This window comes from Symphodus melops, assembly GCF_947650265.1.
Source record: "Symphodus melops genome assembly, chromosome: 18".
Classification (NCBI taxonomy): domain Eukaryota; kingdom Metazoa; phylum Chordata; class Actinopteri; order Labriformes; family Labridae; genus Symphodus; species Symphodus melops.
In genome coordinates this window covers 12,334,967-12,362,619 of record NC_136708.1, presented here as the reverse complement: position 1 = coordinate 12,362,619, position 27,653 = coordinate 12,334,967, and the positions used below count along the sequence as shown (strand labels likewise).

The following is a 27,653-nucleotide window of genomic DNA, read 5'->3' as shown; positions in this document are numbered from 1 at the left end:
TTCAGAAAAATATGGGAGGAAGAACACTAGCTTTGGGGATTGCAATTATTTTCAGACCAAAACCTCCCTCATGAGCAGATGTTGGAGACATCTGTTTCTACCAAGCTACACATCCAAACTGCTGTCTTGAAAATGTGTGTAAAAAATAAATAAATAATCTAAACAAAAAGATCTCAAGATATGTTGAAATGCTTCTTTTTTCTTAAGTAGAAAATGTTTAGGATTCCACATGATTCTTTTTGAAACCTGTCTGCGAGTCTTTGCTTTATAGATGATGCAGTGGCGACACCTACAGGTAAAGAGGAAACTTGCAGGTTAAGTGGATGATTTAAAAAGTAAAAAAAGAAGAAAACGTTTATCTTAAAAAAGGAAACGAATGTAAGTTTTAATTCTTACAAGTTTCATTTTTTCTTTTGTCCTGTTGTTTCACTAATTGTTTGAACCGTAATGACCTCAAAACTATGCTAAACCATTTGAATTGGGACAAATATTTGTTTCTAAGAAAAAATAAATACACTATTCTGTGTCAAGTTTGCCAGATCATGTGATGTAGCTAACAGATACTGTATTCATACCTCCGTTTATATTCAGTCCTTTTAATGGTGCCATCACCAAACTGGGCACCCATTAACACAGCCTACACAATGGCCTAATTCATTCACACACTCAGCAGTCGGTCCCACATTTCACTGTCTCTTTTTAAGAAGATGACCATGCAGACAAAAAAACTAAAAGTCAATAGGGGGACAGGATGTGTTTAAATAGTTATGTTGTGTGTGTGTTTTTTTGCAACATTTAATTTTATTGTCAAAGAAGTATCAAACATTTCAAAGATTGTTCAACTCTCTGCATCGGAACCAGGAACTATAACTAATCTGTGCAGGAAAAAGACAAATATTACATAGATACAAAATTATTGGTTCCTGTTTGGGAGAACATCTTTGTGTTTTACAGCGTTGCAAAAAAACATGACTTAAAACAGATTTTTCATCAGTTTTTCTTATACTCATGGAATAATTTCTTCCCACGGGACTGAAAAGCAGACGAAAATACTGTCCATCGCTTCCTGACCTGCTTGAGAGTTTGTATCTTTGGGTTCTTTAAAAGGCAATACTATAAGTGGAGCATTCCTCACTCAGTATCAGTTATGTTGTTTTCTCAACACAGCTCTGGAGTTAAAAAAAAACAAAAAACAAACAAACAAAAAAAACGCATGACTGACCATTGATGGCTCTATGACTTAACCAAACTGGTGACGTTGGTGGTTAAAATCTGCCTGTCTTCCTCCTCTTGTCTTTGTTTCACAGCCTCGGGGAGACAGAAAGACATCTGGTGTGTTATAATGTAAAGGAACAGTTTCCATTCTGCTATCTGCTATCCTTTTACAGCTTTGTGTCTTGGTTTCTCCATGACACAGTGAAACTATCAGCCTAAGGGGAACTTTGTGTGTCTGTGTGTGTGTGTGTGTGTGTGTGTGTGTCTGCTTCTTTGCCAGGTGGACCTCCTCTTCTTCTTCCTCCTGGTGTCAAATGGGAGGGGCCTTCTTGCATGCAGGCTAAAGCTAGCCCTCTCTTATTTCCCAGGCAAATGTTGTCACCACAACCAGTCACATTTCTCTCCTCCTCCACCTCCCTCTCTCTTCCTTACTTCATCCCTCTCTCCCTGTCTCACTGACAGAAGTCCCACATATTCCCGGAGGATAAGATGCCATGGAGGCCAAAGGAGGGACAGCGCTGTATGTCTGCTCTGTTCTCATCTTCTTTTTCACAGGTGAGGGCTCAAGTTGTTGCTGTAGTGGGATGTTCTGCTTGGGTTGTCTGTTGTGTTGTTACCGCTATAGGCGTTACTGTGGTTGCTGTGTTTGCAGGGTGAACTGAGGTAATATGTAGGAGAAAAATGTTAATGGAAATTATGTTAAACTTTGTCAAAGGAGTAAAGAAACCAAGGTGAAAAAAAGAGAAACACATCATAGTTTGTGAATCAAATACAAGGACTATTGCTGCACATTTGTAGGTTTTTAGAAGGGAGACTTGGAACTCTTATTTAAAAAGATTTTAGGAAACCATAGTCAGTGACAGAAATTGGTCCCCACCGCCTTTTTGCGTTGGAGTGATACTTTCAGAGTCTTTTGCCATGTTTTTTTAAAAAATGTATTTCCATTTTCATTCCACAGTGACTTTACAAGATTAGCTCTTCTTCGCCTGTTAGTGTAGACATACGAAGCTGGTCAGTGGAAAGCAGAAGTGACCCCAGCCACAGCTCAATGAGTCAGTAATCACAAACATGTATCTCACATGACAGGATGTGTCAGACAGAAAAAAGTCCCTTCAAAAAAAGTCTCTTCACCTGTTTTAATGTTTGTATCATCAACCGTCTTTGAGGAGCTCTATTTGTCTTATCTTAAAGAGGACGGATGATGGTGATGCTTGGACACGCACTGGGACACTTTATTTAGAGGCCAAACATCTCGGATGTGTGTGTGTGTGTGTGTGTGTGTGTGTGTGTGTGTGTGTGAGGGGGATAAGGAGCAGGTGCTTGTTGTTCTGTTTGGAAGTGTGTCTATGTTTGTGTGTGGCCAGTTAATGAAGATATTCTCTCACCTCACACTTCATTGTCCACCGTATCACCACAACAATGCGTGCGTTGTTTGGGGGAACAACAGTGAAGGAGCGGGCTCGACACACTCCTCCTCACTCTGCCTTTTCACTGAGTCTCAGCTGGTGTAAACACAGGCACACTCCTGCTACTGACCACACACACACGCACGCACACACACGCACACACACACACGCACACGCACACACACACACACACACACACACACACACGCACACACACACACACACACACACACACACACACACACACACACAGAAAGTAGCCTGCAGGCTTGTAAGAGTGAAGCGTGTCAAAAGGCTGTCTGCCCTGCATGTATTATTTAGGACATAACACCAGCAAACTGCGAACCTCTATTGTGAAGAACAACATGGGCAGCAGTCAGCAGGGACCTGGATGACACCCGCTGGGCTTGTAGACTGAAAGGGTGGGGGCATAGAGGAATGGGTGATAAAGAAAAAAAGATATTAGAGGTGGAGGCGTGAGGGGAAACATTGCTTTAAAAGGAGAGGTCGAACCGTGTTTCTTAGTTTTCTCCTATTGTTGAATCAATGTTGAAACTTTTTCTAATGCGTAAATAAAATTAGCCTTACCTGTAATTTAACAGTGAATCAAGAGATTTTTCCTCATACATTTACGTTTCCTTTGTTAAAATATTTAGAGATAGCAAGATACACTGACAGAAGTGAGACAAAAGGACACAAGTAAGAGAAAAGTGTGAGGCTTCAGTTTGCTTCACAGTAGCACTGCCTACTCACATGCTGCTGCTTTACTCAACCTGGCAACCAAACTCAGTTGCTCACTTTAAAACTTCAAACTGTCAGATATACTTGTCAAAATATCCCATCACATTATGAAAATGTTATGATTAAAAGATTTTCATCTACACTGCATACTGAACTAAATATTGAATTTGAAACGCCAAATTAAGATGACAAAAAAAAAAAACTGATGGAAAAAAAAACCCTTTGCTCCTCCCAGTCCTTGTGTTTTTTATTCCTGGTTGATTTAGCTGGTTACTAGGGAACAAAATGTTTTAGCAACAAGCCAGTACTTTTAAACAGACACCAAGGTGTAATAGATCAACCGTTATCGGTTTATTTCAGACGGAGTGACTGTTTGTTTTACGACAAGTTGGGATCAAAGAGACAAGCCTCGTCCTTGTCTGACAACAACAATGACACTCTGAGCTGGGTCAATATTAACTCATGAGAGTTTCAGGACCTGCTCAGTGAGGAGACTAGGATGTAGATTATTAGGTGACACAAAAAAACAGAAGTTAGTTCTTTTTTAATGGCCTTTTTGTTAATGTTTTTATTGTTCCACATTTACTCTCTCTAATCATAATAGAATAAATAATCATGTTTTTGTTTATGGCTGTACTGTAAAAGACGTATCAAGTATAAAATAAATTATTGGTTTGTAAACTAGGTTTTCTCATAGAAAAGTCACATCAATTCCATTGCATTACAAAATGTAGTAATTAATAATAATTATTAAAATATATTGACAAAACAGTTTACAGAGAACCAATATTCTTTTGTGATGCTCTCATTTGGTTATAACGGTCAAATTGATGCTTTAGAATCAATTTCATAATCAGTTAAAAACTCCTAACTTAAGATAAACTGTATATAAGATGGTTATGTATTCTGTGTAGTATACAGTGCATTTTTCTCATTTTTCTTTATATGCAAATGTAAAGTTTTTTTCAGACAACAAAGTTTATGTATTTTTTCAAAAGGAGTCTCTCAAACAACAATAGTTATTAACAATGTCTGTAGATAGTTAAAGAAATGTAAGATCATTCTTTTGGTTTCACTTGCAAAAATGTTGCTCACAAGTTTGTAACATATCCTACATGTATGATAATTTTGCGTTTACAATTTCTTTGGCCATACCGAAGAGAGTGGATAGAAATCTCAAAAAGATTTTCATTACAATTCTTCTTTGCAACTTCTAGAAGACAAGCAAGAATGGCTTTGTATCTTTATAGAACATTTCAATAAACAGCTCTTATACTTCCGAAACTGTGTGTGGGTCACCCTTACAGGTCAGGTACTATATAAAGATTTGGTATGGGTTTGAAAAAAAAAAAGAAAAAAAAAAAGCCGATTGACCAAACAACGATTCTGCATTGATTCATATTTTCTCCTTTTTCCTTCTCCTCCTGCAAACTTTGCCAACACAGAAACCAGCTCTGAGTTCATCAACATCCCTACATTAGTCCATCATGGTATTGAAGGGAAGCCCCTGCTCCTGTCTGTGGAGACCCACTTCTTGTTGGAGGAAGCAGAAATCCAGGGAACTTGGTCCTACACTAGGCCAACTGGCACCAGAGCCACATTGGTGACATTCACAAAAGAGTCTACAATCATTGACATGATGTACCGAAATCACCTCCTCTTCACACAACCAAATATTTCCTTGCTTATCCGGAAATTAAACCCAGAAGATGAGGGAGATTACACACTGGACCTCAACATCGAGTTCCACAACAAGACTGGAATGGTTTTCAAGGAGGAGAGAACTGTGCATGTAACAGTTGACGGTAAGTACCTTTGTGATTCGATGACCATCTTTATCGTATCTGTTGACTCACCTGATACTGACCGTCATTTCCTTTTTTTTTTTTAAGTCCCTGTGGTATCTCCAGTCATTGAGAAGAAACCAACGAATGCAGTAGTTGAGGACAAGGCAAACGTAACCTTTTCCTGTTCTGTTGAAAGAGGATCAAGAGTTATGTTTAAGTGGCTCAAGGACAACGTCCCACTTGGTTACAGTGACAGATACCACTTCTCTGAAGACAGCTCCACACTCTTCATCAGTCCTGTGAGAAAAGAAGACAAGGGAATCTACCGCTGTGTGGCCAGCAACCCCGTCAGCCCGGGTCGTCACAGCAGGGCCCTTGAACTCAATGTCTATTGTGAGTATACTGTAAATTATTTTGTATTACCCATCTCATTCCCTTCACCAATGTCTTCTAGCATTGCTAATGAAGTACTTAATTACTTACCAAAGATTTGCATTGAGGTTATTTTCAGACGAGAACCTTCAGATGTGTGTTTTATTGTGTGGGTGGATTGGTGTTGACAGTAGCTTTTTAAGCTTTGTTTGAAAGCGAGGCCCATCTGGTGAAGATATAGCCTATGGGATAGCCAGTTTTTGGGATTCATGCTGTATTAAATGTTTATCGAAAAGCAGATCAATACTTTGTTTTTTGCAATGGACACATCTTACTTGCTGGCTTGAAGTCAGTAAAACAGCTTAAAGCAGAGTAAAATCTTCGATGAAGAAGGTAATACTCTCAGAGCTTTGCTATCTGGGATTGAACAGTAAAATATTAACCAGGATATCAACCAGATCACCCAACCTGATGAAACAGAAGTCCCTTCCTTTCTGACAATGTATGGTTAGACATAACAAATTGCTGGTCAGTTCTGCGGACTAAAGTTAACTTGTACTTAGGTAGAAATATGTAAATGCTCCAAAAAAAAAAAAAAAAAAAAAAAAAGGCTGGGACAAAGTCAGACCAAAAAAGGTAATCTCCTTTTTACTTCCTTTAAAATTCCTGCTATATGTTATCACTTACTGGGACCAGATGAGTTAATATTTATTTTTCTTCTTTTTTTTTTCAATTACAATTTTACTAATATATTTTCAAACAAAATAACAATTAGAAGACACGTACAAAGACATAAACAAAAAGACTAAAATCAATCACTAAAAAAAGCCAAATCAAAAGAGAGAATAAAACTAAAACCAGAGAAGGCAAATAATGTAGAACACAAAACACCCCATTTCTTCATCATGTTCACTTCATGGTTTTATTAACCTGCCAGAGTCCATCAAATTTAAATCCAGCATTAGCCTGAATGGGAATGTCCAGTGCCCGTATTCAGTCCAGAGGGCTTACAATTCAGGGTGGAGAATCCTTTTAACAATAGATCTAGACTCTCTGTGGGGAGGTAGTCCATGAGTGGTTGCCAAGTGATCAAGAATAACTGTTCATTGCCCTTCAGCACTGCACTAATAATACAGTATTTACTGTTCTAGTTGAAGGCTGTATTTGTCACAAATCTACTACAAGATGTGTAATGAATCATCTGTTTGGTGTCCTCTTATATTCACTATGTCTGCACCCTTCTTCTCCCAGAGTGGAGGTTTGAAGTTGTATGTAAATATCTGTGAGATCATACTTCTTCCAACAACTGAAAACACGTGGCTGATCTGGGACATTATTTGCATGGGAGTAGATGTACCTCAAAGCGCTCTTCTGTTCTGCCATAAAGTGTGTAGATGCACTGATAAACATGCCTGGTTTTTGTTAGGCTGAGGTTATAGCAGGGACTTAATCTTTCCATTAATTCATTTGAATATGGTTTCATTTTACATAACTGGCACTTTTGTTTTGTTGTGACATTACGGAGCTTTAGCACTTTTCTTTGAGATCTCAGTTAGGTATATACAGCTTCATTAATTTTCTGTGACCTAATTGTCTCATGATAATTTAAAAGTCAAAACTGCAGCTCTAGTAAATGAAGCATTTTCATCATATCTTTTTGTGCGGGAGGATTGTAGCACTCCATAGGATCGATGTCCATCAGTAAATTTGGCTACTTATTTTACAATGTTGAGTTGTTCTTTTTTTTCCTCACTAAGACATGTTTCTTTCTAGACTGTGGATTTAACCTGCGACCCCGGTGACTAAATTTGATCCATATCTGCCCTATGATGCATGAAAATGAGACAATTATTAAAAAGAAAGCCATGTTGTATTATATCAGCATTGAGCTGTCATGTTTCCCTGACACACTGTCGGCCCCCACAGATGGCCCCTACAATCTGGAGGTGAACTCAGGCCAGGGTCTGCGGACAGGGGAAGTGTTCACTATCAACCCCGGTGAGCTGGTCTTCTTTGAATGCCAGGCTGATTCCAACCCACCAAACAGCTACGTCTGGATCTCCAAGAGCCGCAACGCCACTAAAGTCATCACAGAGGGCCCGCGGCTCGAGGTGCTCTCCTACAGGCTGGCCCAGGCTGAGGAGTACCTGTGCCGAGCCTTTAACAATGCGACGCAGAAGCAGGACGAGGCCCAGTTTACTCTGGTGGTGGCCAGCTTAGGACCAGGTGGGTATGGAGGTGGAACATTGGCAGGAGGGAACTGAGCGTGGGTAGATTTTGGGAATCCTTCGAGATAAACACTCTGTAAACAGTCTTGTCATGCCAAAAGCAAAGGATGTTTAGGAGCTATGAGAGCTATATCATTATCTTGACAATGGCAGACAATCAACAATGCCAGCTTTTGGAACAATTGGGTACATGACATGCTGTAATCGAAGTAGTATGTACACAACAGCTGAAAAGTGAAACCAGGTTATGGATATAACATAAAATATACATGGATCATAATAGCCTCATTTAGATTTTTTATCTCTGTTGCTAGGTGACTCTTCTTGCTGCCTGTATTAAAGCTCAGTGGCTGGGAAAGCAAACAGTGGACAACAGCTGTTGTGTTTATTGACTAAGTTTTATAACATGTGCAGTTTCTGTGTGGTGAATGTGACATTGATAAGTTGTCTGGGTGATACTGAGAGATGATGAGAGCTACTGCTGATACTGGCTATAATTTACTGTAAATGCTGTTTATTGACTCAAGAGAAGTTGTTACAGGCTCAATCTTTAATGACATCAAAAGCTGAATGAATCATATGCTGAAAGCCATATGATAAATTACGTCTTTCATTACTAACTTCTTAATTATTTGGGCTTCTGCGCACCATTGCTTTTAGCTAAATGCTAACATGAGCAGCCTAACACGCTCACAGTAAAAATTGTAACAAGCTGATGTGAAATTTATCTGACAGTATTTCCATGAAAATCAGCAAGCAGCAAGGAGAAAGGATCACATGTGATTGTCTCCTGATGTTTATCATGTTAATCGTGTGTACCATACGTGACATACAAATTATCCAGGGTTTTATGGAAAGAAAGTCAATTAACACCTGTTGCAGGTTAAGTCCCATTTCAAAAAAAAATTCAGGACACTGGAAGCCCTAAAATGAAATATTTTTCCTTGCAGAAAAGGAGAAGCACAGCCAGGGTGGCAACTCTGTCTCCCCTTTGGCAGCCATTACTGTTTGCTCTTTGTTTGTCATTGGCTGTATGCTGCTGTTCTTCCTCAGGAGAACCTGCCATCCTAAAAGAGGTAAGATTATGTTTTAAACCTGCTGCTTTGACATTGGTGGTTTGCCATGATTAAAAACATGTCAACTCCTCAGATTTGAGACTTTACAGACTAGGCTACAACCTGCTGAACATGTGTTATGTTTAAAATTCACGTCAAATCATAACACTTAATGGTTTAGACAATGAGATCTAACATGCACAAGCTTGTTTTTTAACACAGACACAGCTTGAACATGTCAGTGAAACTGGAAGTTAACAAGATAGTGAAGGCTACATTTGACTGAGTCATGCAAATATTCAAATATGTGTAATATTTAAATTTCTAAATATTTGATTCTCTCTTTCTCCCCATGATCAACAGTGCTTATGAGTATTTATAACAGGTAAGAGTCAATTTCAAGGAATACATTAATGCACATCATTATTGTTGCACAGATTAAATACATTCTTATTTCCTGACTGTTTTTTTTCAGGCCGCTTACAGAGCAGAAAAGACCACATCGTTCAGGTAAGTAAATGCTTGTTTGTATGTTTACAGCTGCTACTGTCGTTTCCCATTGCATCTATTGAAGACAGCCATTTTATAGTGTTTCAGCATCCGATTGGGATCGTTAATCGGGGTGAACAGAGATAAGAGGAGCCAGAGAGTAAACAGGGTCAGGCTGGGTTGAATATACCAACTGAAAAGCAGGCTTGTTTCATGACCCCAAACCATTTCTGTAATTGAAAATTTGTCCCAGAATACTATAGCACCTCGTGTAAGAAAGGTGTATTGATGACATTAAAAAAGAAGTGCTGGTTTAGCTCAGTTGGTAGAGCATACACCCAGTATGGGGAAGCACTGGTTGAACGGGTCACAGGTTTGACTTCTAGTCAATATTTTGGAGGTATCATCCCCCTGTTCCTCCCCTCACATTTCCTATCCATCTTCAGCTGTCCGTTTGAATAACAGAAAAAAGCCAACAAAAATTATTTGAAAATACAAAAAAAACATGTGCATCTGCAGGACACGAGGATGCAACAGAAGACTTTGGCATCTATGAGTTTGTGTCCATACCTGGAAAAATGGAATCTGCACAGGTAATTAATACGTAGAACAAATAAATGAATTTGGTAATTATGCAGCAAGAGTTGAAATGTCTGCCTTTTCGTGTCTTTTAATTGTCTTCTTCAACTGTCCCACAGGCATCATGTAGATCTCTGGCTCGCCTCGAGTCGGTTCAGGATATGCACACCACCATCTACGATGTGATCAGACATGTTCCTGAAACCCCAAGTCACAGTTTGCTGAAATAACTTTGAGCTGAGGAACCAAGATATACCTACGGTCATTTCACTTAAAGACTATTGTGTAGCTTTGTTCTCTAAATCTCTGATCTCAAAGCCTGAAACTGGTTGTGATGGCCCATTTCTTTGCACAGGGGATAGAGAGACTGACCTGATCGTGCACTGTTATTGTCCACAGTTTGGGACAGATTTATGGTATATTTTGTTAACATTGTTGTGGGATGAAAGTGTATACTTGAATCTAGTCTTTTTTTATGTGAATGTATAACTGAGGTTATAATGTTATTTACTCCTTCTTTTGTTAAAAAAAAATGAAGATAAAATAACCAAGCAATTACAAGTACCTATTTTTACATCAATTTGTTACAAAGTTACCCACGAGGTGCATAATCTCCCCTTAGCTTAAAAAACTATTTAAAATATTTAATTTTTAACATCTAAGATTTTATTGATATCATAATATTGCTCTGAATGTAACATTCCCACCATGGAAACTCTGTTTAGTGCCAAGTGTTATAATTAATGCATTTTCTTATATGAAGTATATATATAAGTGTAAATATTGTACATTGATTATACTGCAGATTCTCTATACTTAATAATCTATTTCTATGTTTTGTTCCAATCTATTTATTCTTAATGAAACACTCAACCCTTTTTTCTTACAAATGTAGCATTTCTCTGCTCTACATGGATACATAATGAAATGCTGAAGTGGAGCTCAGATGAAGTAATGAATGATGTACAGTTTGCATCCACATGTTTGTTTTGTACTTTATTAAATATAAGTCTTTAAATTGTTGGGCCATTATTTTAAAGCATGAATATACAGCCTACAACCAAATGAAGCCATTCTCTTTTTAAGGCCTTTTCTGCATTAATTCTAATACTTTTTAATGTATTCATCATAAACTGGCAGCATGAAGTGAACACACTCACAGATCCTAAGAAAATACAAATAGCTGAAGCCAGCAAAGATGTCCGTTCTGCTGCTTCACAGTCAGTCTTTGTCTGAAGTCTTGGCTGTGATTTTTCTTCCCACAAGTGTTTTGTTTGGTGTCTTGAAATTGCTGCAGAGTGCTCGTCTCTCTCTCTCGCTCTCTCTCACTCACTTCGCTGAATTGGTATGCTGTGTACCTGGTGGGATTTGGAGACAGGCAGCAACAGACGGATGGTTCAGCATGTGGCAGAGTGCCCTCCACCTGCTCCTGCTGACACCTTGTCACGAGAAGATAAAAGTGTTTGCTTGTTTGCCTCTTTGTGTGTTTACGTGAAAGAGAGATCAGGTAGAGGAGTGAGGAGAAAATAGATGTGCTAAAGCTTGAACAGAAACTGATTCAAAAAGATATTTTGTAAAGAAAATAAAACATTTATCTGTAAAGACTAATTAAGACAGCAACAGCCTGCTTTCTGCAGTGAAGATCCTTTTTTTTTTACCAAACACTTTGATTTAAATTCATGTTCATACTGTGCTGTCATACGATGTACAAATTCAGTTATTGAAATTTATTAAACTGACAAATTTGAATGATATAACTCTTTCCTTGAAAAGAGAAAAATGGTGAGTTAAATACGGTTAATGACGTAAAATATATCAGACTATTGTGAAACTATGTTCTTACTTTGTAATAAAGTACTGCTTTTATGGATGCCTCTTGCATAACAACGAACATTTAATAAATCTTGCTCTAATTATTTTGCATAAAATGACTGAGTGTGCTGTGTCTTAGTGATGGCATCTCCGGTTGAGGTTGCCATCTGTTCCGTCTCAGTATGTGCTTAAAGGGAGGCGCCGCACTGTGGATCAGTGCCTAACAAACAACAGAAGAGTAAATTCACCTGAGGAGAGCGACCTCACCTTCATTTGACTGGGAAATAGCCTGAGGCATCATTAACCAGGAACTCGGCTTGCATTGCCTTCTGTCTGCTGCATGCTGCTTGCCTTTTAACCAAACGCTGCTCAAAATAACACCCAAGGGGGAAATTACTAGGAAGTGGATGAGACGTGTGCAATGTTTTTGTTAATTATTATAAATCATTTATAATGCAGAGAAAGGTCTATGTCTAGCTTGGCACAATTAAAGCTCCATCGTACTGAGTGGAAAGACATGACATGATGACATCATTGTTGCAAAAGTAAACAGAACATGGTTGGTTAAATAAAGAGGTCACACTATGAATAAAAAAAAAATCCTGTTTTTAAATGAATAAATATGTGTTACAGGATCATACCTTTTGATTGTTTGATCACAAGAATGTGTTTGACAATATCTTAAAAGTTGGTTGGGTGTTTTTGTTATTGGCTATAGTGAGGTAATTTTGGCAGCTAACCTTGACCTTTCTTAAGAGATACTTTGTCTGGTCAGAGCAGGTCAGGTGTTTCTATCTGTGTTTTTTATTTTGACATTTCAATATTTCGCACCCATACCTGCAGGTATGTGACAGGAAAAGTATGGAGTAACAGTTTTAAGGAGGAAAAAGGTAATTGATTAACAATCTAGTATTCTATGCAGTGTTAAATTACTACCACCCAGTGGTAGTTGACAGCAGTGCAGGTAGCCTGTCCAGATATTAATGAGGCAGGCTTTACAATTACATTTTAAAATAATGTTTATGTTTTAATTTAAATCCAAATTGTCCCATTCTATCTGTGAGATTATGACAAAGTGCATAAGTATACGCTGAAACAAGGTGTAAACTACATTTCCCATGATGCTATGGAGTTCTTCGAGGTTCGCTGTACCAGTCACGTGACGGGCAACTATGGCTTCCCACTCATAGTGAAGGAGGCTCTTCGTTGACAACAAAACAGAACTGTCGCTTTGTTCAATTGTATTTCTACTTTAACGAGTGGGATTTAAGATGCAGAAGATTAAGTCTCTCATGGCCCGGCAGGTAAGAGAAGCAGGTCCCCCGGGAAATGAGCTGTTGACAGTTTTTTTTCTCCGACAGCTGCAATTAGCTAGCATAAGAGCGATCGAGGCTAACTGGCTAATTTGACAGCTCGTCGTGTAGCTGATGAAAGCGCACATTCAGACCAAGTGACTGAAGCTGTATAAACAACTGTACCTTAAATACGAACAACTGACCTCATGAAATATGTAACATTTGTTGTGGCATCTAAACGCACAGTTTTTGTTGCAGCTCTACCATTAGACAAACACAACAGGGCTCAGCAGTGGAAACTGGGAGGTTAAGGAAGTTCTCATCTTGCACAACAGTAATGCTAGATTCACTGGTTCACTGGTGGACGAGACAGAGCATATCTGTGACAGAAATCTGCCCAACAGTTCCCCTTCTTCATAGTGTGTGTGTGTGTGTGTGTGTGTGTGTGTGTGTGTGTGTGTGTGTGTGTGTGTGTGTGTGTGTGTGTGTGCGTGCAGAGAGACAGAGTGTGCAGCAAAGTAACAACGAGGGGAGAGGTCACATTTGAAGAAAGAAACCCTTCTAGTTATTTTGACATCTTGTGGACGTTTTAAGTCTAACACAGAGTCCTTTTTCTTCACAGGGTCTGAAAAGCCCTCAAGAGAGCATGGCAGACCTGAGCCCTGTGGAGAACCTGAGGATCCCAAGCAAGGTAAAATCCCATAAAACCTCCTTCCTCCCACAAAAGCTCAAACTTAAACTGTCCTCTTTGTGGTTGATGCATGTTGACTCTATATTCTATACAATCATGTTATGTGCAAGTAGTCATTGTAATCATTTAACAGTCATATATCAAGTCCAAGATCTCAGTAATTGAATGCCTAATGTAAGATTGGTTGACAATATTTCTGCTGCTTTTGTTTAATTCTCGCTAATGGACTTTAAATGCAGATGAAAAACTGCAAATCTATGAATTTGTTTTTGAGTTGTCTCAATGTCTGTTCATGCATATTTGTTATGCATGGGCTAATCACGGGACTATGCATTACATTTCAAACTTATGACAGCCTGGTGGATTGTGTCAAACTCATTTGAGATCTTAAATAGAATAATTAGGTGTTAGACAATTAAGTTTAAATGTGACGTAGGAGCCACAGGTAGGACTCATTCCAAACCCTGTCTCTGTCTGATGAGCACAAACATACCACTAGGCCACGGCGCACCCGTTAGTGCATGGGTTTTAAAGCTTTTATTTTCTTTTGAACAACATGAATACACACCCACTGAAGTGTAAAAGAGACAGACGGCTGCTGTGAATATCACTTTAAGCACTGCACTGGGTTGGAAATACAATCAGTCGCACTCGTTCACAGGAAGCGTGTGTCACTGCCCACATGTATGAATTTGATTTGCCAAGAGAAGGCGGAGTGACGCAGCATATAAGCTCTATTAATGTAAAGTCACTGACTGACTTAGTGTACATCTCCGTACACACTGGATGATGGTGGCCCTGCTTTGACTTTACCATGTCGTGGTGACCTTCTATGAATGCAGCTGCGGAGAGTGCTCAATTTGGAAGGCACCCAACTCCATTTATTCACAGTGCAGGCTGAGAGTAGCAGGGTTGATTTAACAAGGTTCAGTTGACCTCCAGAAGGCCAAGGCCTCCAAGGTTCCAAGGCCGGCTCAGGGACTCAGTTGGTAAAGTCAGTCGTCTTTCAACCGGAAGGTTTGGGGGTTGATTGGCCAAGTTTCTCCATTGGCTTCGTTTGAATGTTTGATTGACACCCAGGTTTGACCTTATTGGTGCAGAAATGGTGTTCGTGGTTCACTCTTTGTATACTGATTGCCTACAAGGCACAACAAAAGATAAGACTCAAAGGAAGCCGTTCTGTCAGCTCATTGTAGATTGTTGTGAAACACGAAGCTCTGAAAATGTCGTTCAGTGTGCCGTTTGCACTTGTGTAACGAGAACAGAACATGACAGCGACTAAAAGACCAAAATTCAGCTTGTGACAACAAAAACTGTCTCCTTCAGAAGACACACATAAAAAATACACCCCTTTTTGTAAGTTGGACAAGTGTAGCAATAAAAAAGTCAATCAGGTTGATGATTGGCTTTTTTTCGCTGGATTCACGTTTGACAATGTAAAGATTAAAATCATGACAACAACATGCTGCTGGACCTGTTGTTGCAGAAGGCGTCCCGCAGATGGAGCTCAGATAAGATCAACGCTACACGTGTAATCGGAGAAGGAGCGAAAGATGAGGAGGGTTTGCAGAAATCCGTCCACTTCAACTGGCAGAGAACAGCTGCTCGAGTTCATGCCCAACATGTGTACTCTGCGCTTGAACTCCTTTTTCATTCTAAATTTTTGGCTCGTGAAATATTTAAACCGCTAACCACAGACTGACAGAAAAAAAAAAAGAGTAGAAAAGCCAGTCTGGATATGAGCTGTTTGGATCGTGTGCACGATGCTACTACTGCTCTACATTTCAGCGGAATAACATCCCCTGTGTGCACTGCAGACACCACCATGTGCTCAACGGAAAGAATGGAATGATCATTTCATGAGAATATGCACTGATTTTTGTCTTTTCTTTTACTGGCCGGTCTTTTAGATTTCAAGAAAAATGAAATATGAGCCACGAGCCGTCAGGCTCTTCATTCCCAAACTCCACAGTCCTCTCTTGATTAACAGCAGTGCAGTCCTCTTAATAAGCCACTAAAGGGAGCAGTGCACTTGTCAACATGTTGTCATGTGGAGACCAAGTGGCTTGACTGTGTGTGTGTGTGTGTGTGTGTGTGTGTGTGTGTGTGTGTGTGTGTGATTATGATTCTTAATGCGATACTTACTGCTTGGAGTGGTTTGTGCGTTTCCAACCATTTTAGCTGTAACTCCCATCATTAATCATCCTGCAGGGGTTGACAGCAACAGCTGGCTCACTGTCGGAGGACTGATGAGGGTGGATGATTGACAAACGACGCTCTCAGTCACTATTTGGACTTGACTTGGAGGTTTGATGGAGCCAAATCAGGCAAACCTGAACATGTTATTCTTGTAGGTCTGCTGCTCGGGTGTTTGCTTCCATCTCCCCGCCGAGCTCACGTCCACATGTCAGAACGAACAACAATGTAGACCTCCAAAGCGAGAATTCTGATACAGGAGCGATCCTTTCTGTGGATTATGAAGCACATATTCCAAAGGATGTTTCTGTTACGCTTTTCACGTTTGATTGTGCTTTTCACACATTTTAAAGACAAGATCAAAAAAATCCTCCACATGAAGCAACAATCACACCTGAAAAACATGAAACATTGAAATAATCATCGGTTTCAACCCTATCCTCATGGCTGGCCTATTTACTGTATTCACATGTAGCCCACCATACAGTCTAGATTTGCTTTGTGCTGAGTAAAACTCACAGACCACACATTGTAGTTAACAACTGCTGTGTACTGTAGTTCACACAAATACTTGGCTTTTATGTAAAAATACAACTGTTTTTTTTTTTTTACTTTATTTTCTTTCGATAGGTATTAACACAAACAGTTGAATACAATCTTGACAGAGGGTTTTAAAATACAACTGTATTTGATGTGATTTCATAATTGTTGATTAATCTGCTCGTTGTGTTTTATATTTTGTTTATAAAAAGTCAGAATCTCAAGCCCATGTTTGATTACAATACAAATAAGAAGAGCATTAAGTTTGTTGTTTATAGTTAATGGGTTGAATTTAAAAAAAAAAAAAATTCTCCGAAGGTGTGGAGACTCACGTCTAAGCCCGCTCACCTCGTGTTTGCACGAAAGAGTTTAGAGCAAGCAGCAGATATAATGATCCTGGGGTTGAGCTGCAGCTGCCTGTGGCCTGCATTAACACTGAATGGCCGTGATATAGAAGCACTTACGTGGCCTCCCAATAAGCAGTGTGTGGGCTTACGTTATTCTTCGTTTCTCTAGTTGTTTACTAAAACAATGCCAGGGGAGGAGTCGGCTGTCCATGTTAACCTGACGTAAACGCGTCTCAGACAACAAAAACAAGCAGCGGGACTCTCGCTTCCTCACTCGCTGCGCACACTCATAGGCTTCATATCTGCTGTTTTTGTGTTCCTTTAAGACCCTCCTCTGCTCGTTCGACAAATCTTATCTGTTTGCCATGTATGGGGCTGAAGCTAATAACTGGACTTGAATGGAACACCTGGTCCCAGGTGTCAGGCTGCTTATATGAGCACCACATGTCACACCTTTGACTTGTTAATGCTCCGTACTGTCAGAGTAGCCCCCCCCCCCCGTTAACCAGCTGCTAACGCTAACCCATGGAACCCATTTATATGTATTCATGACTTTAGAGTGATATGATCTTTAATATACCGATAAAGACAGACAATCTTTGGGGAATGATGAAAAGAAAGGACACATCATGTGTAAACAAAAACTCATTTGCACCAAATCTGAAAAAAATAAAAAAAACCCAAAAAACCCAACCCGGGGCAGATTAGGAGAAAGTATTTTTGTTTGGCTCCAAAGGGCTCAAACCTATTTTAGATCACTTTGATATTTGTGTTCTTTTTGGTAATCTCTCCAGGTCCCTCATACGGAATAAGCTGCTTTATGGCCTCACACTCAAAACAAACCAACACATAAACAACCAATCCGTTTAGTTCAAAGCTGTCTGCCTTCTGTGGCCAAAAGTAGTTCAAAAGATTTTCTTAGTAGGTGTAATGTCTCCTAACCTCGTCGTACATACTAAGCCTTTCCTGGCTCCTGTTGTTTGGCTGTCACATATTTCCCATCACTCATCGTTGGACAGTTTATTTTCCAAACAGTTTCATCATTTCATTAAAACATGTAGAATCTCAAAACATGGCGCATCAGTTTGAGCTGTTTTAACTCTTTAATGCGCGGGTCAAGGGGGTCATGGGTCCATTTTGATCCTGATCCATCCATTCATGTGAAGCATTTATGTTTCATAAAAAAGGCAGACTAATGAAAGGTTCCTTAAACAGCTGTCCTGAGCTTGTCTTCTTCAGAGCTGCTCTGGATCAGTCATAGAGTCGTCCGTTTCTCATCGTGAAGATCTGGGGTTCGATAGCCAGCTGCTGCTGCAGCCACAGGCCAGATGTGTCCTCCAGCTTAACCCCAACTGCTCACGCTCCTTAGTTGGTGTCATATGAAATGTGTGTGGATAGGGGTAGTTAATTCGGATGGTCACTTCACAAAGCAGCCTTTTCCATCAGTGTGTGACCTGCGGCGTGTTAAAGTGCTTTGAGTGGTCAGGAAAGTGCTACGCAGGCTCAAGTCCATTTATAATTCTTCCTCTGCTGCCGTCACGAAGCTGCAGGAGGGATTCACAAAGAATTACGGAAGCAATTCTGGATTGAACATTTTGTTGTTGTAATCAGAGTCTGCTTGAACCAAAAATAATTCATTATTCCATCTTGGACTTTGTTGATTGTAAAGTCAGGTATGCATGGAGATTCTCTCTAAATGTGGGTGACTTCACTGGTGCATATAGTCACTGATTGAACACCATTAAAACCAGAACAGGACATTATAAACCAATCAGAGTGTTGCTTCACCTGGCTTAACATTAATGAAAGTATTTTTAAGTTGCATCTTGAAATTCAAGTGTGAACCAGTCGAAGTGAATCTTCTGAAGCTTTCATCACATCAGTGTGATGCTGATGTTGTTTATTTAACTTGAAATCTGTTGGGGTATTTGTTAAAAACAGCAGGCTCTCTTTTTCTTTTCTTTTGGCCTTCAGTTTCCCAGAGGCGAATTCTGTTTATTAATGGATGACGATGCAGTTACCACTTCCCACCAGCAGGGGTCACCCTCAGTCTGCACAGGACATTTTTTTTCTGCCTCATCAGAATTATAGAACCCTTTTTAAAAGAATTCATTTATACAGACTAAGTGCATCCCCTGCTAAATATTGAAATATTTACAAAAAAAATAGCATGAATATGATTAACTGAGAGGCTCCAGTGTACATGATGTTTTTCTTTTTCTTTTCTGAACCTGCAGTTAAAGCTGTTAGCTGCAAATGTTTGATAACCTTTTGTCTCTTCTGTTCTCTTGAGGGGAGATACGGATCACGTGTGTTCTGCCCTTGGGTGACAACGTCAAGTTGTTCTTCGACAAGCCATTTAAAAAAAAAGATGCTTTCAAGACCCTGATTTGCAAAAGACGTTATACAAAAAAAACAACTGTCGCCTAAAATTCCCATAAAGACAGAAAAGAAGACTTCTTTGTGCTTTTGGCTGTGAAAGAAAAATAATCACGCTCTTCAAAGTCTGAATTGAATAGTATTACCTGTTAAACCAGCACCTGACAGCAGCGTTGCATCCTGGGTATTGCTGCCTTGGGTTGTGATTGTGCACTAATATCCCAGAAGGCAGGGATGTGAAACCTTTGTTTGGGTGGCAGATGAGGGTCTTACACCCTGTTAGGCTCACATAAATATTCAACAGTGATTACAACGAGGAGGTTTTGATTTGTTCATGTAATGAATGAGAGGAAATAATTGGCCTTTCTCGTGGGGTTATTTCCCCCGCTGTCTTTCTCTCCCCCAAGATGTTTCTCTTATTTATTCTGTCTCCTGTTTTATGAGGACCACATTTTGCACCTTTTTGATTTTTTTCCCCCCTCATCCACACAGCTCTGGGTGTAAGACTCTGATTCTTTGATAAGGTTTGTTAAATGCCCCACACTTTGGATGCAAAACAGATTTTTTTTTTAATTTCTGCAATGAGACGAGTGTTTGATTAATTTGCAGAAACGGGTACAGGGAGGGGAAAACAAGTTTTATTTATCCCTCATCCGTCAAATTGAAATGTGATCAAAGCGGTCGCGGGCAGCTGGTGCAGGGGATCCAGATGTATGGAAGAGAACTGGCAAAAAGAAAGAAAGGCGATGACATAACGTAAGCGAACCTCTAAATTCAGCAGGTGAGAGAGAGAAAACCGAGAGGGAGTGACACAGGAGGAGCGATGTGTCGAATCGCACAGGAGGAAAGACGGGTCGTTGTCTTCGTTTCGTTTCATCCCTCTTTCTTTTTCTCCCTGCCCTAACTATCACTACCGATGAGTCATACCCCCCCCCCCCCCCCCCACACACACACACACACCTCCTCCTCTCCTCTTTCCCTTTCTGTCTCATTTGAGCTCATTTGCCACCCACCCCTTTTTGACGGTGAAGCCTGATCTCCTACCTTTTTACCCCTCCTCTCTAATCTCAGGCACTCACCCACGCGTCCCCCCCCTTCCCCAGGGGCTCCTGCTCACTCCTTTACCTTATTTGAACATGGCAACACACACACTCTCTCACACACACACACACACGCTCTCACACACACACACACACACAGTTGCTGCAGGCAAGGACACGTGCACACATTTCCATCCTCCCAATTTCCTTGTCTTAAAGAAAAGAAGAAAAAAAAAAGAAGGAGGCTACAGAAAGAGAATTTGTTTGTGTAATTGAATTAGAGGAGGCTATATTTGAGTGCAAACATTAAAGTTACCCACAGCAGCACAGTCTGATATAAATGTCACTCAGCCAGACACACGAACAGGAGCAGGAGCAGATTTAGTTACACGGGTGGCTCACTTCATCGCGTTGCTGCGCCCTTCTCGCTGATAGAAGCTGGGGGAAATATGATGCAGGCGTGTGACGGGCTGTTCTGAAGGGAAGTCTGTACAGGCTGACGAGGGCAGGTCTTTAATAGAGAGCCATATGCTTAATAGAGTTTGTGCTGTATGTAGGGGCGTTTAAATTGAGTTTATCCCATATTTCCACTTCCACCTCAGGTTGACCTTCCCAAGCCTGAGGACTTTTTTTTTTAAACGTTTTTTTTTTTACTGCCATTATGCTTTAATGTGCAAATGACTCAGCGCACTGATCCCACACAAATGAGTTGTTAAACTCAGGATTACCTTAAATAGAGGAATCCTACCCAGGGCAAAAAACTAGAAGTACCTATCTTTGGTGTATATAGTCAGTTACTTATTATCTGAAGTAACTATCTTTATTATCTTATCTCCAAGTCATCATGAGATTTATTTTGGGTCATTCCATGCCAGTGTTAGAAAATGTGGCCCACCTCAGCATCTCAGATTTGGATGAAATTCGGTATACAACTTGGTACTTTGGCTGAAAGGTTTGCTCTCTAGGTGGGTTAGAGTGGAGAGATGCAGTTCTCCCTCCCCAAACAATGGACCGGCGTTTTTAGTTTAGTTTTTCAGTTTATTATTTTGTGGTTTAGCCTTTGCAGCTCATTTCCAGCTGTAGTTCCCGGGCCAGTTGTGAATCGTCTACCTCAAGTGGAGATGGTCTTTGTAGTGCTGAAACTGACAATACTCATCTAACCTTTGGGGAGGGTTTGAAAATATGAAATTGGTGTTGGCCTCGCAAATTTCATTGGAATCTGAGATGGTGAGGTGGAGGGAATCGAACCACGTTTGGCAAGGCACTCTCTTCATCGTTTGTATATAACTGCTCAACAGACTTTGTCCAGATTGTAACCAGTTTATTACACTGATTCATTACAGTTCATTCCAAGTAACCACGCACAGCACAGGCGTTGCTTTTGATAATATGCTAATGTGGATGGATGCTCTTCCTTAAGCCCTTTTCATACATACACGCACTCCTAAAATGTTCCTGACGTTGTCTGCTGGGTGATCACAGGGCGGGATACTTCACCCTGACTGAGCTGGACTTTTTCTTCCCCCTGCCAACCTCGTCGTAAAGTGTCCATGTGGATTAAGGAGATGTGTGAACATATTGGTTAGCATCTGGAAGAAAACAGCTTGTTGCCCTGGTCATGACATAAGTCACGTTGAGTGGAGTTTTTCGGCTTCATACGCCCCATAGTCGTCTTTATATTATGTTGCGATTGTCTTGCAGAGCCGTCCCTACAACTTGCTGTGAAACTAGCTAACTAAGTAAGCCCTTTCCTTATTGGTCATATTGGTGTCTCAGTCTGACAGTTTACAGTACGTTTCAACGTTGCGGAAGAGCGGCACAGCTGGAGCTTCACATCGACACAGTCACACACACACACACACACACACACACACATGCGCAGAGACTGTCTCGCCTCTGAACACGGAACAGAAGTTGGGATCACTTCGCCCGCCCGTTACGCCTCGGCAGCGTTCAGATTAAAAGGAGAAACTTCACCTCGCACGCGGGGAAATCTCCCGCTGCGAGGTGCGTGTGTGAAATGTGTCCCGAGGGCTCCTCGAGCTGTTGACAACGTGTCAGAGGAGTGCAGGTGTGAAAGGGACTATGGATTGGCAGAAAGTGGAGAAGAAGAGTTGACTGGAACATTGAGCGGAAGTCGTTTTGCCAAATGAGATGGTGAAGGTTAAAGACAGTGCACAGTGAGCGAGTTCTTTTAAAGAGCCTTGTCCTTCTTCAGTTTTTTGTAACTTGTCCTTGTTCTAAACTGCAGCCACAGTCTCACCCCCCCCTTCTTATTGACCTGTGGCTGTCTCGGCTCATTAGGAATGTGGGTTTAAAACCCTTCATCTAAAAGACTCACTGCAGCAATAAGCCTTGACGGATGCACAGCATGTTAATCAATGAGGCTCTGATGTTTCTCTGGGATGCTTAGAAGGGGAATCTCTGGTGCACTTTTTTTTCTTTTTTCGGTCATTCCTTCCTTTCTTCTTGTCTTTTCCTCTCAAGGCTGCCTGCCACCCCCCCCCCCCCCCCCCCCCCCCCCCATGACAAGCTGCCCGACCAAACAAGCTGCAATCTACTTCCAAACTCTGAAATAAACATCTCTTTCCCTTTCCCCCTCCTCCTCCTCCTCCTCCTCCTCCTCGCAAAAGCACCTTTGCTTTCTTCCTCATTCTTATTCTGCTCTTTCTTCACTTCGTCCTCCACTCTTGCCCTTGTCCTTAAACTATGCACTCCATCTCCTTTCTCCTCCCTTTAATGGCACTTATTCACCAAGCATCCTGCAGAAGAAATGTGTTCTCAGAACCGTTTTTAAGAAGACTCTGACACTCACCAAAGTTTTCTTTCTGATGATTAAAGATGATGAGTAAACACAATATTTAAATATTATCATCTTGTATCTCAGTCATCCAAGTTCGATCTGAGCTGGTAAATGTGAAATCAAAATAAGCACTAAGTAAGAATATTTATTCAATACTGAAAAAAATATGACATGGTCCATTTTAAAGTGTCAGCTTTAAGAAAACCTGTCGGCTTCGGTCACATTGTATTGATTTTGACAAAAAGTGTCAGAATAATAAAAACAGTGTTGTTCTTTGTAGATCGTTTTCTCGTTGTTTTCTTATCACGGCGTGATGTACATCGTTTGGTTGTGAGAGGACTTCACGAGAGAAAATACGTCCAAGACGTTCATGCTCGGCTGAGGAAAAAAAAAAAAAAAAAGAGTAAAAGCATAAATCTTCTGTGCCTCTTTTGGGCTGGTGGACGGTCGTGTTGCTGTGGTGGAACTTCTTCAATGATCTCTGAATTGACGATTTTTAATTCGGGTCTTTTCCGGTGTCTCTCTCTACTTTTCTCTCTTCTCTCTCGTGTGACTTCAGTGTGCGCGTGGCCCTGCACTCTCAGCCCTTATATGGGCGTAAAAAGGGGGAGTTTCTGTCAGTTGATTAGTAAATATACTCAAGTTCAGACGAGAATGTGAAAAAGACCCGCACATCCGAGAAAGTTAAAGTACTGTGTGCTGCTTCTAAAGTAGATATCTGTGAATTTGGCCCGTTCTTCTACCTCATGGCATCTTTCACGTATTTACTTGTTTTTTTGCCCTGTTTCTCTTTCTCTGATGTTATGGTCTTGAGTTTTATATTCCAGTCACTGCTTGTTGCTCTCATTACTTTAGAAGGGATGAAATTCTCTGTTTTGAAGCTATCGTACGCTGTCCCGACGTATCGGCCGGTTTCTTAAGTGCCCTCTTCAAGGTCATCCTTTTAATCGTTTTTTTTTTCTTTTTTCCCCCCCGTCTCGCCCTTTTTTTCCAGGAGGAGTTGCGGGAGCTGAGGGAGCAGCCTATCGACCCCCAGGCGGAGCAGGAGATCATCGACGGCATCGAGGAGGTCTACTTCTCCACGGACTCCTTTGACATGGTGCAGCACGAGCTGGAGGTCAGATCTCTCTCGCCGTATGAGCGAGCGTTATTGACTGAAAGAGCCCCACTCGCTCATTAAATGATGACAAGATACTCGCTCCGAAGTTCCCACGCCTCCCCCCCACCCCCACCCCCCACCCCAGTGAAATAATAATTCCATCACACCCACCGCATTTTGCTGCTCCTGATAACGGCAGCAGTGCATCTCTTCTGTGGGTAAAAGTGATTTCCTGCACTCTGAACCCCGTCTGTTTGGCAGAGTTAAAGCGCTTCCTCACCTGAGCTGCTGTCTCTTCCACTTCTGCCGCGCCTGTACCGTTGACGTCCAGATTGATGGATTGTATCCGCTCAACAGAGGAAGGGTGTGAAAATCTCATTAGATTTATCTTGGTATTGCTACACCATCTGAAATGAGACTCTCAGTCAAGGGGAAAGTAATTACCTATCATCCTTTGGGCCATGAATTTGTAATATCTTCTTTCCCTTGCAGAGTTTGTTTGCTGTTTACTAAATAACATCCTTTACCTCCTTCACTGATCAGACTTCTGATCTGGCAGACTGTATTTATTGAGGAGAGTTGTTTTCTTTTCTTTTAATAGAGGGAGAACTGCGACTATCTTCAGTCACCCAGTTTAACCGGCTTAAGCTCTTTGAAAATGAAGATGCTCAGGAGTGAAGATTAGCTCGCTGCAGATAAATAAAATCCCTCCTGTGGCCCAGAGTGCCTAAAAGTTACTGTTTAGATTAAAAAATAAAAAATAAAATAAAAACTAAAAACTAAAAACATCCGCCCGACAGACACGAAGAAGCGTTTACTCGTTTACTCCACCAAAGAAAGCAGCGTGCAGCTGTGCCGTAGCGTGACGTGACTCTGTGTATGTGGATGGATACATTGTACACAAAAACAACGAGGATGAACGTTTTGTTTTTCTTTGTGTCGTTATAGAAACTCCCACCCGAGCTCAACCTGCAGGAGCTGGAAGAGTACAGAGACAAACTGAAGAAACAACAATCAGCAGTAAGCCTCTCCCCTCTTTCTCTCCCTCACACACACACACACACACACACACACACGCACACGCACACACGCACACACACACACCTTCAACATAAATTGTTCACGGGGCGTGCGAATTGCGACACCAACCCCCACTCTACTGACTCAATATGAAACAACATGTAGACTGCATTTGGAAACAGATCGCACAGTTAGACAGATTTTGAGTGAATCTCAAAACGGAGGAGTTATCGAGTCTGATGGCCACAGGCAGGAGTGACCTTTTCGTGGTGCATCGTGGGGGACGAAGGATGAGACTTGCTCTGTGTATTTTTCGCCAGCATGTCGCAGGAGTCGGTGTGAGACATTGTCCAAGATGCAGTGCAACTTAGACAGCATCCTCCCCTTCCCTATGAAACAACCTCAGAGAGTCCAGGAGCCCCCCCCCCCCCCAACACACACACACGCACACGCACACACACACACACACGATGTCTCTGGCTCCTGTGACTCAGTTTACACTCAGCTCTTGTCTCAGTTGTTCTGCATCTTGGTTTACGCTGATACCAGGAACAGATTAGGTTATGTGAAAAAGTAAATGAAATCATAATAATAATTGAAACACATGGCTTTTTTTCTTGTATTGAAAGCAAACATTTTGGGCTTTAAGATTTGTATGAATGACTTGAGTCCAAGGGACAGATGTGACGCGAGGAGGCACTTTGTTCCAGGCTCCTTCGCAGAGTGAGCGTGTGAATTCAGCTTCCCCTTAAACAGCTCAACTGCCAAAAGATTTACCTGGAGAGAAAAACGGAGGACTGCAGCTAATCTCCTTTTAGCCACCGCAGGATCATTTCCACACACATCTCTCTTTTTCAGGTCAGTCAGGTACTCGCCGGTCTCAGATTGGACGGCTGCCCTGTAAACACTTTCTATTTATAGAATCACGTGGGTGAGAGAGAAGACGTTTCGGTCCCTGCATCATCAATCCCCGTGGTCCAGAGCAGATTTTGCACACTATCCCGACTTCCTGACAGGCTTCTGGACTTTGGCACACCTTATGTCTCCCTCTTCCTCTCAGCTCTACTTGTTCATACTTCATATATGACACTCCCTCCTGACGTCACTTTGGGCATTTGGACTTTTTCTGCTGTTGCCCGCAGAGTTGTCTGTAAATTTGCTCCAGGCTTGGAGTGTAAGCCTGAGCGTACACAAACATCCTCGCACAAATACCTGCTTTCTCTGTCTGTCTTTGTCTCTCTCTGGCTGTGGGCCTGCAGGCACCTTGTTGGGAGAGCCATGCTAATTAGTCCTGGTGCTGCCAGGCATAACATCTGCGGACACGTTTCTGTTTGTTTAACTTAACATCACGGGGCTTCTATGAAATATCTTCACCAAACACCTTCGTTGAGCTATAGGGAGGGAAAAAGGAAGGATCAAAGCTTTAAAGATATATAAACTGTCATTCTATTGCTATATGTTTTCCACTTTCTCTCAATAAGCCCCACCATCAGATGGACGTCATGAAAACGTTCTAAACCAGAAAAGATCAGAATGATCACAAGGATAGAGCATCGACACTCCCTCACATGTTTTCTCTGTACACTAGATATTTGGACTTGGTCTGCATATTAACATGGAGCCACCTGCACATACATATTTTATTGTGACATAAATATTAATGACTTAACTGGTAAAGGACTTGACGAGTTTTCACTGACAGGAGGAGATTAGTTGAAAATACGTCTTGTGTTGTCTGTTGATTGATTTTTATTCATGATCGTGTCAGTTTAGGAGAAGCTCTCAGCTTCGTTTAATACGAATGGAAAAAGTTTAACATCTATTATAGCGGAGCATGGCTTCAAGCAGGTGCTGAATATGAATCGACTTGGTAGTGTACTGTTAAAAAGTCCTGACAGGTGATTCATGTGTACATGCGATTTTATAGTGGTCACACACACACACACACACACACGCGCACACACACACACACACACACACACACACACACACACGCGCATCTTAGTGTCGTTGTTGTGTTAAATGGAGCGCGGCCCTCTAAAAGAAGTGATAATGGCGTTTTCCGGTTCTCACCACTGGCTGTCGTGCGACAGACTTTTTCCCCCCCGGCAGACGATCTCTCCTCACATTTCATCCGTGCCGTAAAGCAGCTCGATAAAGATGCACGTGTGTTTCACAATGTGTTCTACATCGTTGCTCCCTGCTGTGTGGAGGTGAGGGTAAACTGCTGTGTCGACACATATTGATAAATATCCTCTCTCCATTGGAGATGAGAAAATCAGCGCAGTGTGTCTGCCTCAGTTTCCAAGCTTAATTGGCATCTCTGACGCACGCCTTGCAGACGCTTGGGTTAAGGCTAATTGCTTTTTTTTTTGTGCAGAAAGACATCAAAAAATGTCAACGTACCAAAGACACAGTTGGGTTATGCAGTAATGTCATACATCTCCAATCAACACACAGATACTGGAAAGCCTTCATTAATGTGGACATGTTTATTTCAAAGCTTTTAAGGGCCTTCCAATACCTGCTCAGCTATTTCTTAAAAGAATAAACCCTAAA

General features: G+C 41.1%; 2 protein-coding genes across 4 annotated transcripts in view; both read left to right on the top strand.

Annotated features, from left to right (window-relative positions):
- The first annotated feature begins 1,559 nt into the window (after positions 1–1,559).
- Positions 1,560–11,788, top strand: hepacam2 (HEPACAM family member 2). The gene is made up of 9 exons (XM_079368741.1): positions 1,560–1,770; positions 4,808–5,167; positions 5,255–5,542; positions 7,448–7,747; positions 8,700–8,825; positions 9,168–9,189; positions 9,280–9,314; positions 9,813–9,886; positions 9,992–11,788. The coding sequence occupies exons 1-9, from the start codon at positions 1,710–1,712 to the stop codon at positions 10,100–10,102; spliced, it is 1,377 nt and encodes a 458-aa protein (XP_079224867.1). The 5' UTR covers positions 1,560–1,709; the 3' UTR covers positions 10,103–11,788.
- Positions 11,789–12,831: 1,043 nt separating this feature from the next.
- The window catches only part of vps50 (VPS50 subunit of EARP/GARPII complex), a 104,065-nt gene continuing 89,243 nt past the window's right edge, over positions 12,832–27,653 (top strand). For all 3 annotated transcript variants that reach the window (XM_079368384.1, XM_079368386.1, XM_079368385.1), the window contains exons 1-4: positions 12,832–12,988; positions 13,602–13,670; positions 23,970–24,092; positions 25,023–25,094. In XM_079368384.1, coding sequence (XP_079224510.1) covers positions 12,956–12,988; positions 13,602–13,670; positions 23,970–24,092; positions 25,023–25,094 — 297 coding nt within the window. In that variant the 5' untranslated portion in view covers positions 12,832–12,955. The remainder of the gene's footprint in view (positions 12,989–13,601; positions 13,671–23,969; positions 24,093–25,022; positions 25,095–27,653) is intronic.